This window comes from Eucyclogobius newberryi, unplaced genomic scaffold (genome assembly GCF_026437365.1).
Source record: "Eucyclogobius newberryi isolate DKJ021-1_F unplaced genomic scaffold, fEucNew1.0.hap1 SCAF_3, whole genome shotgun sequence".
Taxonomy (NCBI): Eukaryota; Metazoa; Chordata; class Actinopteri; order Gobiiformes; family Gobiidae; genus Eucyclogobius; species Eucyclogobius newberryi.
The window spans coordinates 10,747,726-10,764,612 of record NW_027315945.1 but is presented as its reverse complement, the minus strand read 5'-3'; the positions used below and the strand labels follow the sequence as shown (position 1 = coordinate 10,764,612).

At 40.6% G+C, this 16,887-nt stretch overlaps 1 protein-coding gene across 9 annotated transcripts in view; it reads right to left on the bottom strand.

Annotated features, from left to right (window-relative positions):
• The window catches only part of mef2d (myocyte enhancer factor 2d), a 174,440-nt gene that overhangs the window by 8,306 nt on the left and 149,247 nt on the right, over positions 1-16,887 (bottom strand). For all 9 annotated transcript variants that reach the window (XM_072461409.1, XM_072461411.1, XM_072461412.1 and 6 more), the window contains 2 exons: positions 14,062-14,176; positions 10,530-10,698 (listed from right to left, as the gene is read on the bottom strand). In XM_072461409.1, coding sequence (XP_072317510.1) covers positions 10,530-10,698; positions 14,062-14,176 — 284 coding nt within the window. The remainder of the gene's footprint in view (positions 1-10,529; positions 10,699-14,061; positions 14,177-16,887) is intronic.

The window sequence follows — 16,887 nt, the reverse complement described above, 5'->3', positions numbered from 1 at the left end:
TCTTGAGCTCGAGCTTGGTCAGGACTACCTCGCTGGAGGATTTTAGTTTACATAGAGGAGCACAATATTGATAAATTTGGATATCTCAATGATGATATTGAGGCAATCCGTCAATGTGCTAAAATGTGCCTGTAATTGTCTTGGTCGAGGTTCAAGAATCAGTTCAGTGAGGAAATATCACATATAAAGCATGTTTGAACATTCTTGCATGTTTAATTTTCATCTTATCTTTTGCAAGTCATTTTCTCAGTCAGTTTTTATTAAAGACAATATATTTGCTATTCAAAACTACTGCAGTGCAATCCATTGTTCAATATACATGTATCTCCCACATCTAGGCCAATTGTGCATGTTTTGGGTTGATGGAAACCGAAGGGCCCTGAGGAAACCCACCGAGAAAACGGTAAAACATGCGAACTCCGAACAGAAAGACTTCCCCCGGCACTGGAATCAAAGTCAGAACCTTCTTATTGTGAGTGTGAGCCTGTCACTCCTGTATCACGACAGAGTCCCACCCATACACCTATAATTAGTATTAATCAAGACCGTTTTGGCTGGTACCAACCCATCGATCATATTAACATTAAGTCTTTAATATCATTGATGATATGTGTAAACCTTTTGGTGTTTTTGAGCTAAAAAGTTAACAAACTTTAACCAAACGACAAAAGCCTACTCCTATTAGCAGACCGATGAGTTTAAGTGCTTTTGGTTTGACGTAATTCCTGTTAGTGATGGAGCTTGCATCCCTGAATGGCCCTGGTTCCAGCCCTGCCCATGTCCGGACAGTCTACCAGGCCATAATATTCACTCCATTTCTACCCCGCACTTTTGTGTACATCTCTGCTGGACTAGTCTGTTCCAAAAGTCTCTCCCTCAGACAGTGTGAACTCCCTGGACATTAGCCAGCCTCTCTCTCTCTCCCCCAGTCCACTTCATCACGCCCGGGCTGTTGCTGGCCGCTGCAGGTAGATGGATGGGGGTGCCACGGGGGTGCTGTTGCCATGGCGAGGGGAAAAGAGCCGAGTCAGCGCAGCCCTGACAGTGATGAAGGCGGCAGGCTGGCCCCAACAGTAACACTGCACACACACAGTCGCACATGTACAGTACAGCAGAGCGCAGTCTTCTCCCAAAATGACCTGCTTGGGAGGAGCAGCTGGTGGAGTGTTAGGACGCAGACGCGCTGGGTTTTGTTTAGGCTAAATAGACGGAGGATTGTATCGATGTAATGTAAGTCAAACTAGTTCACACGTTTTATATGGCTCAGGCCCAACCCATGGGCAATATTTTCTCTTAAAAAGCCACCCAATTCCCGCGGCTCTGGTAACACTGGTACGAACACACGGATCACATTTATCTGACTTCTACAGTGCTGATCAATGAATGAAGTTTATATTCGACAAACGGTGCTCATTAAAAGTCTACCAGCAGGAGTCCGACTCAAACCACACCAAAGCCGTATCTAAACTGGGAGTAAATCTAAAACAAACCTATACCTAAACCTAAACCTAAACCTTAAACTAAACCCTAACCCTAACCCTAAACCTTAAACTAAACCCTAACCCTAACCCTAAACCTTAAACTAAACCCTAACCCTAAACCTAAACCTTAAACTAAACCCTAACCCTAACCCTAACCCTAAACCTTAAACTAAACCCTAACCCTAACCCTAAACCTAAACCTTAAACTAAACCCTAACCCTAAACCTAAACCTTAAACTAAACCCTAACCCTAACCCTAAACCTTAAACTAAACCCTAACCCTAACCCTAAACCTAAACCTTAAACTAAACCCTAACCCTAAACCTAAACTAAACCCTAACCCTAACCCTAAACCTAACCCTAACCCTAAACCAAACCTTAAACTAAACCTATACCTATACCTAAACCTAAACTAAACCCTAACCCTAACCCTAAACCTAACCCTAACCCTAAACCAAACCTTAAACTAAACCTATACCTATACCTAAACCTAAACTAAACCCTAACCCTAACCCTAAACCTAACCCTAACCCTAAACCAAACCTTAAACTAAACCTATACCTATACCTAAATCTAAACCTAACCCTAACCCTAAACCTTAAACTAAACCCTAACCCTAACCCTAAACCTAAACCTTAAACTAAACCCTAACCCTAAACCTAAACTAAACCCTAACCCTAACCCTAAACCTAACCCTAACCCTAAACCAAACCTTAAACTAAACCTATACCTATACCTATACCTAAATCTAAACCTAAACCTAAACCTAAACCTATACCTAAACTTAAACCTAAAACTAAACCTGAAACTAAACCTAAAACTAAACCTAAAACTAAAACTAAACCTAAAACTAAACCTAAAACTAAACCTAAAACTAAACCAAGATTGAAATAGGACCAAATGCTGTCACAAATAAACTGGGGCCAAACTCAGACCAGAAGTTCAAAAATGATTCAATACTAATACTAACAACTTACAACATAACATTAGCATTTTTTTTTATTTGCTACCCATAAACAAATTTCCTCGGATTAGGATTTGGACATCCCTGCTTTCGTCATTATGTTAGCTTGTACGACATGCTAAGTTTATAACCTGTTAGCGTCTAGTCTAGCTTCTCCAGCGCTAGACAGAGTTTGCGCGGCGGCTGCACTGTTCTGCTGCGTTGGGTAATCTGGGGTGGTGTTCCCCGGGGAGGCTTTAGTAAACAGCCTGCTAGCATGTGTGCTAACGTGGCCTAGACAAACACAGTGTCGCGTAAGCACTTCATCCAGGTGTGCTCCGTCTCCTCAAGCTTTTCATGCAGCTGAGAACCGGACTGGATATTTTGGCCACGTACAGCACAATAATAACATGGTCGTATCGTAGTATGCTAACTGGAGGAATGAGAGTAAGATAGCATTTTGTAGGTCTGTTTTGATTTTATTAGCAAGGAAATGCTAACCCAGTTAGCATTTCAGTCTTACAGTCTTCATACTGGTTTATGGTTGAGTTTTAGATTCATCATATTACCATAAAAAAGAAAAATGACGGTGGAGTTATTAGTATGTCGTTACAGTATATTGTATCTATTACACATTTAGTTAGCATGTTTTGTCCATCCTTTAGCATGCTATGACTGCACTGTAAAATAGTGATACAGATGCATCCACAGTTTACATTGTGATTCTTTTTCATCTACGGTTCAAATCCCGTATACCCCGGGCAGTAAATTGTAATATAGATTATATTTTGAATATTGTTTAAGAAAACTTGAGTATTAAGTAAATCATTTATAGTAAAAAAATCTACAAAAAGACCTAATTAAAATGTTTAATTAAAACAAGTTATAACAAAGTGTATAGGATAATAATAGTTCTGGACTTTTGTGATCCATTTTACCTACATTTCACGTTTGTCTGATAATTATATTTACACTAATATGTTTTAAAACATCTTTTAACACATTTCTGTGCCTGAGGATCTTATCAGAATAAGAACGAGAAGTGTGTCTGTACATAGAGCATAATAAATTATTCTTCTCACTATTAAAATGTGTATTCTATCAACTACCGTAGATACACAAAATGTTTTTTTCTTGGAAACTTAACCTTTTTAATAACATTTGCTAGAGTGTACGATATGCAGCTTTTCTTTAGACTTAAGAACATACAGAATCTACCTATCTGAATGACAACTTTCACTGAAATGTGTAAACGCAGTAATGAAAGTGTATGTAAGCATGAACCAAACTTAAAGACACTTTCCACTGGAAACTGCAAACATATGACTCTGGAGTGGCGAGGTGAACAAGCTTGGTCAGCAGCAGACTAGTGCCATCTGGAGAGCAGTAGACTTCTCAGACACACAGAGCAGAGAGAGAGGGGCAGTGGACATTAACATTTAGATTGTCCAGAGGAGACCAACGTGTAAACAGCTGCGTGTGGAAATAAGAGACAGGAAATGAGCTCAGGTGATACAAGTGACCAGAAGAACACACATCTATGATACATCCAGATTAGAATAGAGTTTGTTTGCAGACTATAGTTGAGATTAAGCAAAGATGAATGCCTACGCGGGGCAATAATCTCAGTCTGGTCTATAAGGGCTGTATAGAAAAAATACTCCAAAGGGGGTTGTGATGTGCCAAGCGTTTGTATTTTATTAGAAGGAATAGTCTGCAAGAATACTTAATGTATATAACCAATACATTTTCAACAAAAACGGTGAGATGAACAGAAAAAAAGGTTGGCTAATGTTAATGTGAGATTATTAGTTTTACAGCACAGATAAGCTCACCTGTTGTAAAACAAAGTCAGCTTTTTAGGGTAACAGAGCTTCAGACAGCAGTGCCCCTAGTTAGCTTTACCCCCCTGTCAGGAAGTGGGTTCTCGCCCCCCAGTGATTTATGCCTATAGGCAAAAGAATTTTTGTATAGGAGTTTTTTAAGAACTCTTTTATCCATCCATCTTTTTCCGCTTTATCCGGGGCCGGGCCCACACTTCCCTTTCCACGCACACCTCTTCTAGATCCCAAGGCGTTCCCAGACCAGCTGACAGACAAGAGACAGAGTCCCTCCAGCATGTCTTGGGTCTTACTCTGGGCTTCCTCCCGGTGGGAAATGCCCAGAACACCTCTCGAGGGAGGATCTGGAAAAGATGCCCGAGCCTCACCAGGCTCCTCTCGACGTGGAGGAGTAGTGGCTCTACTCCAAGGTCCTCCTGTGTGACTGAGCTCCTCACCCTACCTTTAAGGGACCACCCAGCCACCAGTCCTTTTGGTCATTACCCAAAGCTCATGACCATAGGTGAGGGTAGGAACGTAGATTAAGCAGTAAATTGAGATTCAGCTCTTTCTTCTGTCCGGTATCACTGCAGACGCAGTGATGCAGTCGCTGAATATATCCGCCTGTTAACCCCAGCTTTTCCTCACTCATGAAAAAGACCACTCAACTGGAGAGGTTAAGCCACCTTTTTCCAGTCGAGAACTATGGCCTAGGATTTGGAAGCGCTCATTTATATCCAAGCCACGTCACATTGGGCTGGAAACAGTCCCAGTGCATGTTGCAGGTCCAGTTTTGATGGTGTCATTAGGACAACATCATCCTTGAAGAAAGGAGCTATGTTACCCTGGTATCATGGTACACAAGTCCTAGGTGATGAGCCAGACCAAGTGGGGTTCCAAAACCCTGATGATGAGTTAACAAATTGAGGGGCACACAATCTAAGAACTCTTTTAAATACACATTTTAGGATTATAACACCGCAATAGGCCACACTAAAAAGTGCGCTTGAGGTGATAAAATCATGCTGGAAAGTTGTTTCCAATGTTTTTTTTAGGTTGTCCTGCATATATTACACTAAATGTGTCTTCTATACACTACACTGACATAGCAAAGAGTCTGTGGCATTCTAATGGACTCAAAATCTGTGTGTGAGGCCAGATTTTGGGGCCACATTTCCTTAGGGTTTAGGGTTTCCTTAGGTAGTGAATAGGCCCAGATGAAAGTTGCAGGTAAGTGATCGGTCTCAGTTTGATTGACATGGAGGAGTAGGGTTGCTGTCAAAAGTGTTTGAAACATTTGATTTTTATTTTAAGGCCACACTGCAACACTGGATCGGCACAAATGTCAGAATTTTACTATTCAAGCTTTATACTGTGAGTGAGTGCTAACCACACTCAATCATCATTTATTATCATTCATATATAATTTAGACCAGCATCATGCCTGTCATTTTGTGTCCAAGAGTTTTTAGTGTCCCAGCTTTGTGAGCAGATCCCCCTCCCCTGCTCAGTGCTCCCCCTGGTGGACGTACACTACACATGGCCCACAGCATTTGGACTCTTGTGTAAAAAAAGGGCCGGTCACTTCACCAGACAGCTCTGATCTGTGCTGGAGGATAAAACACAATCTGGACACACATTTGTTGATATTAGTAATTGGCAGTGAGTGTTTGTGTTTTGAAATGAATTTTAGAAATGTTATTACCACTTAGAGAATAGAAAAGTTGTTTTATAGAAATGTGGTCAGCCAGCTGGTTCAGCCTCATGTTCATGTTAATGTGTGTGTGTGTGTGTATGTGTGTCTGTCTTTGTGCGTGTGTGTCTGTGTGCGTGTGTGTGAAAATAATTCAAAGCAAATCTTAGCAATGAATTCAAGATTGATGAATATATATCATACATGCAGAGAATCAATAATAAAAAATAATAATAAAATAATAATACATCATGATTATAAATACAATATAATATAATTTTCGTATTACAAGACTCAAATGTTCATGTTTTGTCACTGTGAATGCAATTTGTTTACGCTAAAGAAAAATCAATAATTCATGGCAATTGCAACAACCCTATGTGTAGAAACCTAATGAATAAACTACTGAAGGTGTTTTAGATGTACATCGAGTCATAGCCCAGGAGCAGAGAGGCCTCCAGCTAATACACCTGACCATGAATCAGGCTCATGATGAGACTAAGAACATAATTATAATTCAGTGGTTTTATATAGAGATTTGAGTTTTTCATTGATGAGGCCAATACAGATTGTTTAGAATCCAGAGAAACGGATGGCAGAGATTTATATACAATTATTGACAATCAACCAGAGCCTTGTGGTCACTACAAACCTATGACCAAGCAGTGCCATCACATGTTGGGCAGTATCTTCTTCACAATAAAGTGTTCAAATGAAGTCTAATGCACATTCTTGATGCAGCTGGTTGGCTCAAACTAAATATCTGCCTATATTTAAGGCCGCTAGCACGCTAAAGAGTACAAGTATCAGCTACAGCCGCTCTCATACACAGGTCAGAAGAATCACATGGGCCCCCTCTAACTCAACATAGCATGCTCACACAAGTGTCTCGTCAAAGGACACAATGACAGACATCGAGTAGCTGGGCAACCTCTCTAATCACTGTGCCACGGTTGCCTCTCCGCTCATTAAATGCCATTAACAATTGATTAGCTGTATTCCACTCATCTAAGCAGTTATTAACTTAACTACGATGTGAATTGCATTGACACATCCATAAATATGACCAGATAGTACTCAACAGCGCACTTTTATCTCCTATAAAATTGACAATTTCCACAAATTTTCTTTGACAACTGCTCCCCATTTCAGCGATTCCTTCTGGTCTTGCATTTGGAGGCATTACAGCCCTACACACAGCATTGGGACTAGCTCGTACATGATCGCTGCCTTTCCCCGTCAGCCCGGAGTGACAGTTAAATAGCTCCAAAGTTAAATTTTAATGCATGGAACATGGCAGGCGCAATGGCGCATGCAGCTGTGCACTGGTTGAGAGTCTGGGAGTTGAAAACGCCTCCCAGAGACTGTCTTTCATAGGAACGCGGATCAGGCGCTGCGCTGGTGCTGTCACATCTTTGTTTATGACACTTCCAAGGCACCTCAGATCCCAGCGTTAGGTGCCACCCGAACTCCGACAACACAAGCACTCGGCTCGGCGTAAGAAAAAAAGTGCAGCACTTTTAAAAAGCGGGAAGGGAGAAGGTAAAAGGAAGCAGCAACGTGACAGAGAAGAGAAGAGCTCAAAAGGAGGAAGGGCTGTTGGGAGTGTGTGTAATGGTCTTTGTCATTGTTTAGTTAAGGCAGAGCAATGGCAGATATTAATGACTTTACTGAAGATGTTTTAGATGTACATCGAGTCATAGCCCTGGAGCAGAGAGGTCTTTCTGTGTGGAGTGCCTCCAGCTAATACACCTGACCATGAATCAGGCTCATGATGAGACAAAGAAGGACAAACGGACATAATTATAATTCATCTAGACTGTCAAAGTAATGTTACAGTTTCAAACATTCTTTTTTCACAGCCCACACTCTTAGAGGTTTTGCAAGTCTCAATTAAGTGTTTGTTCAAGCAAGTTTTTGACCTCAAGTCAATGTCAAGTCCCAAATCCTATGCTTTGAGTTTGAAGTCCTTTCAAATAGAGACATGGGAGAGCCATGTTGCAGTTTGTTCCTGTAAAATAAAGTATGAAAACTCTACAGAGAAGAGTGTCCTGAGTCACTGGCATTCAAGTCATAGTCCATTTGATCAAATAAAGTCTCACTCTCAATTCATCAAAACAATGACTTAAGTCTGATTCAAGGCCAAGTCACGACTTGTAAGTCCACACCTTTTTCTACTACTGTAGCCACAGCTGCCCTAGGGCAGTTTGAGGGAAGCATGGCGCTCTGCGCTCACCAATCACCCGGACAACACATTTCATTCATAGGTAAGGTGGGTTAAGTGTCTTGCCTGAGGACTCAACAGTATGCACAGGTCAGAGCCAGGTCAGCAGTAGCACAAGTAAAACCTAAACACTGTAAATCAGAGGTAAACAAAGTCATAGATTTGGATCAAATAGTCATGAGGATATTCAATGTCTGCTGCAATTGGAACGTCTATCTTCTTAATATACAATCTTCTAGATCAGGGGTCCCCAACCTTTTTTGCACCACGGACCGGAATAATGTAGGTTTTATTTTCACGGACCGGTGCGCCAGGTTATGCGCGAAAGTGGGCGGGGCTTGGGCTTCCATTCGATTCAGCTCGTTCAACGCGTTTGTACATTATTAAGTGTTCTATTCCAAAAGATCCGAATTGGAGTAACATAAGGTACAGTTACACGTGTCCGCACTGTTCTTCTGACTGGTGGAAGCTCATCACATAAATATGGCAGTCAGCAGAGTTGTTCCCTCAAATATATGTTTAAGATCACCATCATTTTCAATCTCCAACAGCTGATCCTCTTGTTGCACATGCTCGATTCGCCCGGTTTAATCACAAATGGGTCGCGGATCTATTCACGTGCAGTTCATGGATTTTTTGCGCACGGGAAGTAGCGCTCAAACTCTTGTAAAAGTAAAAACAGGTGATTGCGTAGCAGTTGCAGAATGCTGGCCCAGGTGACGTGTCCTCCAAAATCCCCGCTGACTCCTCATCTGCTCCTCGTCTGCTCCTCGTCTGTTCCTCGTCTGCTACTCGTCTGCTACTCGTCTGCTACTCGTCTGCTACTCGTCTGCTACTCGTCTGCTACTCGTCTGCTACTCGTCTGCTACTCGTCTGCTACTCGTCTGCTACTCGTCTGCTACTCGTCTGCTACTCGTCTGCTCCTCACTTGGCCTTTTCCCCTTTGCAAAAACGCTCTCCAAAGACTTTTGTTTTTTACTCATTTTCGCTGGCTTTTGGGTCTACTTTCGGGCAGCGTGTTTGATGCGACGCATCCGCGATGACGTATCATGTATTATGCACATATCAGTTATGTTCTCACGCAGGACAAGAGCAGAGATATAATATACTTCATTATATTTAATGGATTTCATTGGCAATTTCCTATAAGGCTTTTCATGATATATCCACAGACGAGCTTATTAGCGTGTCATGAGGGACAGACCCAAGTTACGTCAGAGAAGATGCTGTCACTGATAGATTATTTCCCTGGCCCGGTGGTTGGGGAACCCTGTTCTAGATAACTTGGGCCACATGCTTTGGTATAACTAATTAATCTAATTGCAATACAAAATGCTTGGCTAAAATAGATAGTGCCATTGATCCAAAGTATTTTTTTGTTATTGGACACACCAAACTGAACCACAATGCTGGAAATGTGACTGGAGAGATACTGCTGCTCTTATACGCTGACCAAACAAAAAATGGTGTACAAAATTAAGCTGTTCTTTTCTACTTTTTCCAATCCTGCGTGTCTTTGTTGCGAATCGTAAAACCGCTCGCAGCCTCGCCTTGATACAGGGAGCTAAATCAGAGTGGGACTCCGGTGGGAACGAGGGGGCTGAGCGCAGAGGGAGAGAGAGAGGGAGGGGGTGCTATGTAGGTCACCAGGAAGATGAATCAACCAACCGCACACAGCTGGGGTGATGCTGCGGCGATGCTGTGGCACTCTTTTCATGCCTGGTGCTCCGAATCAGCTAACAGGCTAACGAGCTAACACGCCAACGCTCCAATCGCCTGAGCAGGAACACAGGCGAGGTCAGAGATCAGGGTTGGAAGAGCTTGCGCTAGCCGGGGTCTTTCAAATAAACCTTTAATCATTTGACAACTGAGGAAAAAATGCAGTAAACGTGCTAAACAAAAAGCCAGTGTGGTATGAATTCGATTCGATTTTTAACCCTCAGAAATACACAAAATAGGACACAATGACTGAAAGCTGAAACTAGTTTTTCTGTTGTTAGAGCTTAGCAGAACTTAGCTAGCTTATTTACTAACAGCAGAGGGAGATAAATGACACTTTAACTCATCCCACAACAAATCATTTCCTCAAAACACAGACTTAAAAAATGTTTAAAAAAAGGAGAAAAAGTAATCAGTTCAACAAGTCTGTATGAATATTATTTGTGAGCGTGCATTGTTCCTGCTGTTTATCTGGTTTTCCCACAACTGTTTACTCGATTTTCTTTTTTTTAGATGTCATGTCGTCATCTGCATAACCCCTAAAGGGCAGGTTAAAGTTAGCCAACATGCTATAACAGTGACAACCCCATAGACCTGCTAGTGGAATTAAAACATGTTCTCCAAATAAACCCAGAGGGAAGGAACTTACAAGAGGTTACTGAGGGGTCCCAGGTTGATCTGCTGCTGCTGCTGTGCCTGCTGAGCCTGGCCCATGGACGTCTGCTGCTGCTGTTGCCAGGCAGCCATGTTGCCAGGCACCAGCCCTGGAGGTGTGAAGGTCTGCAGCGCCGTGAGGTCGGCACTCATCAGCTGGTACTCTGCAGACACACACGCCAGTTCAAGTTTAAGCTCCTCGCGGTCAATGTGGGTTTTTCCCCCAGTCATGCAGGTTTTAAATTAAATCCAAATGTTCAAACGACATTATATTACATTTTGATAAACATAAATGCTTGAGGTGAAATAAATTTAAAAAAAAGAATGGATTTTTTTTTTTTTTTTTATAATTTTCTCTTGAGGAAAATATCATACATAGTGATTTAGATACTCTAACTCAAATAAAAAGGTCTAAAAACAAAACCAACCAAACGGCACAGAAAGATTGCAACTAGTAAACTATCAGTAATGCATTAATAAGCCCAAGTTATATGTTTATTTTCAATTCAATATCCCTTGGTTATTGAAAACAGTTTAAAAAGCAGCTTATTAAGGCTCCTACAAACATTTGTACATAATTTAATAACACGTGTTTGGTTAATAATGTGTTTGGTTAACAGCGTATTAACATTTATATAAAGTATTATAATCCATCTACAAACCAAGTGCTTATAAACAACTGACTAGTACTTATTAATGCCTTATAAATTGTTGACTAAGGAACCTTATTTAAAAGCCAAACAAAGATCATCCATAGAAAGTAATACATATATACCCTAACCCATATTATATATATAAATATATATAAAAAATGAAAGTTTTTTTGATTATTTTTTTTCAAAAATGAAAGCAGAAAATGCTAAAAACTGACAAGAAAAAAACATGGCAAATGCAAGGTAGAAATGAATGATCAAAGGACCATATAAATAATACAAAATCTCCTAAATTTGTAAAAAAAAACAAAAAAAACCCACAAAAAACACTTACACATATTCATAAAAACCTTTTTTTGCAGTCTAAATTAAAAATGTCAATATATTTAAAACCTTGAACAACAACCATTTGAAACATTTGTGTCCAGGCTCTTCAGTGCTGGTGCAGACCTTCTTCAGACAGCCGAGGCCGGGGGATGGCTGCTGTTTTACATCATCCAACTTTCTGCCACATCAATATTAATCAGCTCTAATCCATATTAATGGGGACCTTTGAAGTGGAATGGTTCCAGAAGCTCTCACACAATGAACAAAGTGAATATTCATCGGGCTTTGTGCGGCACAGTGTGGGGCCCCACTTTTTACATGACACTCTGAAAATCTCTTCACCACAATATGGACAGTATTCCAGCAGCTTCAAATCTATCGCTGCTTTGCTGACTGGCCTCATTTGAGATACATAGTCTACAAGTCGGCGAAAAGGCAGTTTAGTCAGGCAGACGTACAATCTCAAAGAGCATAATCTTTGATTCGTGTAGTAAAAAAAGGATGTTTAAGCACTGTTACTGTTCGAATATGCTATTTTTTTTTTTTTTTAATGGACACATATTATGCAGAACCAACTTTTATGAGCTTTTCTCATTTTATATCATTGGTCCCTCATTAAAAACATTACTGGACTGGAACCTCAGAAAAAAATCTTGGTTCTAATTTTCCCGAATTTGTGAGGTCCAGAGGTCTCCTGCGTATATCATAACTAAACTCTAAAAACAGTGTACTTGTATTGGAAAGCTGCGGCAAGCTAGCTTTTGTTTTCTCCCCTCTGCTGCCTGTAGGAACGCCTGACTGATAGAAATATGTCGGTGTAATCCCTCATTCGTCCAGGCGTGTTCCATAGTAGAAAAAGCTTCAGTTGTAGTCATCTGGACTCAGTTTGAGTCCAGATGACTACAACTGAAGCTTTTTCGACTGACTGATAGAAAGTTAAATGTACTTTTCAATGTATTATTTGATGAGAGCACAAAGGCCAACAACAATGAAAATAATGCATAATATTAGTCGAAAAAGCTTCAGTTGTAGTCATCTGGACTCAGTTAGAAAAAATAGACATTTCGACTCTCATCCAAGAGTCATTGTCAATAAAAGAATTTAGATCGAGAACTCCGATATTAATACTGTTCTGTGGTAAGACCCGCCCATTGGGCGGAGCCTTCCTGAAGTAGAAAGAGTTGTTTGTTTCAACAGAAACTCCCCCCTTGTATCTACCGAGCTAGCCTATTCAGAATCTTAATGGGCTATTAGAGTCCTCTTTGTCTTAGTGAGACCCTGGCTCAACCACCCTGAGTACCTGATTAGCATCTAAATGTCCTGGTCCTCTACCTTTCCAGGGGTTCAGTAACCCATTATAAATAACAGGAAGATTAAATCTTAGCCCTCCATTTCTGTTTAAAGAAGGTCTTTCTTTTTTAACAAAAATAGCTTCCTTGACTCCTCTTTCAAACCATCTTTTCTCCCTGCTTAAAACCTTCACCTCACCGTCTTCAAACGAGTGATTAGAGGCTTCAAGATGGAGATGCACGGCACTCTGAGGTCCTGAACTAGTATTTCTTCTGTGCTGATAGAGCCTCTTGTGTAGAGGCTGTTTCGTCTCACCTATGTACCGTTCTTTACAGCTTTCTTCACTGCATTGGATCGAATAAACTACATTGCTCTGTTTTTGAGTCGGCAACTTGTCCTTAGGGTGAACCAGTTTTTGTCTTAAAGTGTTTCCTGGTTTAAAATAAACAGGTCGATTACACCGACATAATATTAGTCCTTTAACTGTTAAATTGTTAGTATCCGCTCTGCAGAGACTCTATTTCCCATGTGCCCCTTGTGTTGTCATGTGCTCCCATGGTTGTTTCTGTGTCTCCGCCCCTCACCTGCTGTCTGTTACTTCCTGGATTTCCCAGTCACCTCCCACCACACCTGCTGTCAGTCTTCTCATTACCTTAATTAGTTTCTCCTGCCGCTTGTTTGTTTCCACCAATCACCTGCTTCTCTGTGTGTATTTAAGTTCTGTCTCCCCTTTGTTCTGGGTCCGTTCGTCACTTCATGTCTGTCCTGCTTGTACTCCTGCCCTGCCCTGGCCTTGTTTATCTGTCTACCTGAGCAAGTTTGTACTTTTCAGTTCTGGCTTTTTGGAAATTTGAATATTTTGTGTTTTTGTGACTTTTGGAGCCTTTGTGCCTACCTTTGGATTTTGAACTTTTTGTTAAATAAATTCTTATTTGCCTTATCCGGACTGCTTTTGGGTTTTGGCCTCCGGGATCATAACATAAATCCAATTTATCATTTTGCATTTTTTTTTTAATTTAAATGTTCTTCACAAACAGCAACTTGACTGATGTAAAACTATGATATATAATTACCACAGATACTATCCATACAAACAAAGTAATCATGGGAACTGTCATATGCACTTAAAGCACTTTTAGTTTTGTTACAAACTATTATCTTTTTCGGTACTGCACAGATGCTCACTCGTCTGACAATGTGTGCCAAACCCTCGGAATAACTAGGGTCTAGGTGTTTTACATAGTTACCAGAACTTACCAGTGTTGTAAGCCTGTATGCCAGAAAAAGGAGCTAAGAGACTGGGCGTTGCCACGGAGACCACAGGAGTTGAAAGCGACTGCGCCACTTGGGATCCCCCTAACCGCTGGGCATTCTGGGAAGACGCAAAAGAGCACATAACATGGACATTTAAGCGGTTATTCAGTTTCAAAACAGTTGCAGGCTGCATTCAGAGCTTGTTTGGTCTCTAGTGCTGGTTTAGTCCTGGTCTAGTTATGGCTTAGTTCTGGGTTTAGTGCCAGGTTAGTCCTTATGTGGAATGTAAGTGTAAACGCTGTCTACTGAAATACAGATAAAACTGTTCAATGGAGGCAAGTTTGGTAATTAAAGAGCTACATACACACATTTCTGCAAATAAACCTTCCATTTCTGTCTTCATTGTAATATTTGTGTGCTTGCTTTGTACACTATGTCAGCGTCAAGTAATGTGACAGCACAAAAACATACACACGTTAAGTACTACTGAACTAATTGTATTTCTACTGTTACTGCAACTCAATACTTGTCACTTTCATGCTACAGGAAGTGTTACAAGAAAAGAGTCTTGTTGCTTTCAAGTGGTACGTCTGGCTGTGTATTGTGTGGTGTCGCTTTCTTGTAAGAGTGCAGATAGCAGCCATTAAAGTCATGTTTACATAAATCTTAAGAACAACATTAAACAGTAGTATAATTTTATAATGTACCATAGCATTTTGAAACCATAAAGTCATAACTATAGATCCTTTAAAATGTTTTGTCATCAGAATGTTCAAAATGCAGGTATTGAGGCGACAGAGTGAAGTAGATCAAAACATTAACATAACAGATCTAAATCGAAATGGTTTTAAGACTTTTTCATTTTTGATTTCCAAGGTAGAAATGGCAGTTAATTTTGCTTGCATTATATGAGATTCACAAAAAGTATAGTTTGTGGTTATGTATCACTAGTAGATCAAATGAAAAACTATTGTGGGCTCAACATTTCTGCAAGGATTTGTCCAGTGAAATTTGAAAATCAGGATTTTTACCTTTATCAAAATACATTAGTGTCAATCATAATCTCCTATTAAATGAACAAATAATGTAATGACCCTTTTGCGGTCATCCGGGACTCATAGAACCATAGTAACTCAAGTTTTCATTTGCTCTTCCTTCTTTGATTTGTCATGTTTATAATATTCTGTGTCTAGTCACAATTTCTCCATTGAAATTGCATTACGTTCCACTTCACTTTGGCCTCCAGTTGGCTTATTTAGAATGGATTTGTTTTGAAACTTTAAAGGCTCGAGATAAAACTGAAAGAAATTACAATTGACACCTTCTCTGAACCCTCTACATTTAGGCATGAGTGATGAAACCAAACTTTCTCTCTCACAGTGCGTTCCAAACAATGCCGTACTAAACTGAACTGTACCACTTGAAAAACACAACTCTACTTCTTCTTGCCACCTTGAGGAACATTTCAGCTCCTGTCTGAGCTTCTGCGAGAGGCGTTAAACTTCTCTGACACTTGAACATAGGCGTGCAGGATGAGAATTGTCTCGCATCTCGAGGTGGCGTTGGCACGGTAACGCCGGCGCCAGGGCCCGAGCACTGGCTTATGTGGCGTCACGGTGGAAGGTGTTAGAAAGGCAGCGATGTGCCGGAGATTCATGCTGACAAGAATGCATGCATCGACAGGCTGGCAGCGGAGGTGTGAGCGCGGAATATGTATGATGTTTGTGCATGAAGATTTAGGGTTGAAATGAGTACTTTCTTCTGTAAATCAGGGGGAAGAGCTCAAGACGATTTGTAGTTTTGTTCTCTAATATGGGCAGTGTATGGAGATGACAAAAATATTCTAGTCAACAGACTTTTCTCGTCAACAAAGACTTTGTTTGACAGGATCCTTCAGGAGTTGCCACAGAAAATCTGGCAAAACAAGAGCGTTCCTGTGGCTGGAGGTTCCTCATCAAGCATTCAAACGTCTGTCCTGCAAATGACCACACTACACCGTGGCCAAGAAACCTCACCGTCAACTTTTTGGAAAGTATCTGAAAAATAGCGTATTGCTTGTAGTCAAATTCACCCATGGAGTCACCCATTTATTTCACAAGATGTCTTTCATCATTGTTCAGTCCACGATGAAAGCCCAAGGTCAATTTTCACATCAGGAGAGAGTGTGTTACAGTATTATTTGACTGTTAATATAATGTTTAGGTGATATGGATGACAGATTGAGGATCATGCAGGTGGTCTGTGCGGCTGTAGAGTCCATATTCCAGGTCTCCAAACAGCAGACTGGTTGTGAGCGTGGCTCGCTGAGGCTCTTATGATCACTGATGTGAAACCTGGCATGCACATGCTGAGCAGTGTTCACAAGCAGCAGATGGATCAGATGGTTGCTCAGGTTGCCTTGTTTTTTCCTCATGGGCATTTAAAAAAAAATCTTAATTTCATGAAAAAAGTTTATGTAAGTAACACGGCCTAAATTACTTTAATTTGTAATAACATTTTGCTACACTTAAGAAATATTTAAAACTGTGACTGACAGACACACACACACACACACACACACATGTAAGTGCGGCGCTGAAATTAGTTTATGTGTCTCAATTTATCAATCAAAGCAACTTAAAATGTAATGGGGTATAAGTGTATAGGTATATGTGCACTATAGGTATATGTGCAATATAGGGATATGTACACTATAGGGATATGTACACTATAGGTATCTGTACACTATAGGGATATGTACACTATAGGTATATGTGCACTATAGGTATATGTGCACTATAGGTATATGTACACTATAGGGATATGTACACTATAGGTATATGTGCACTA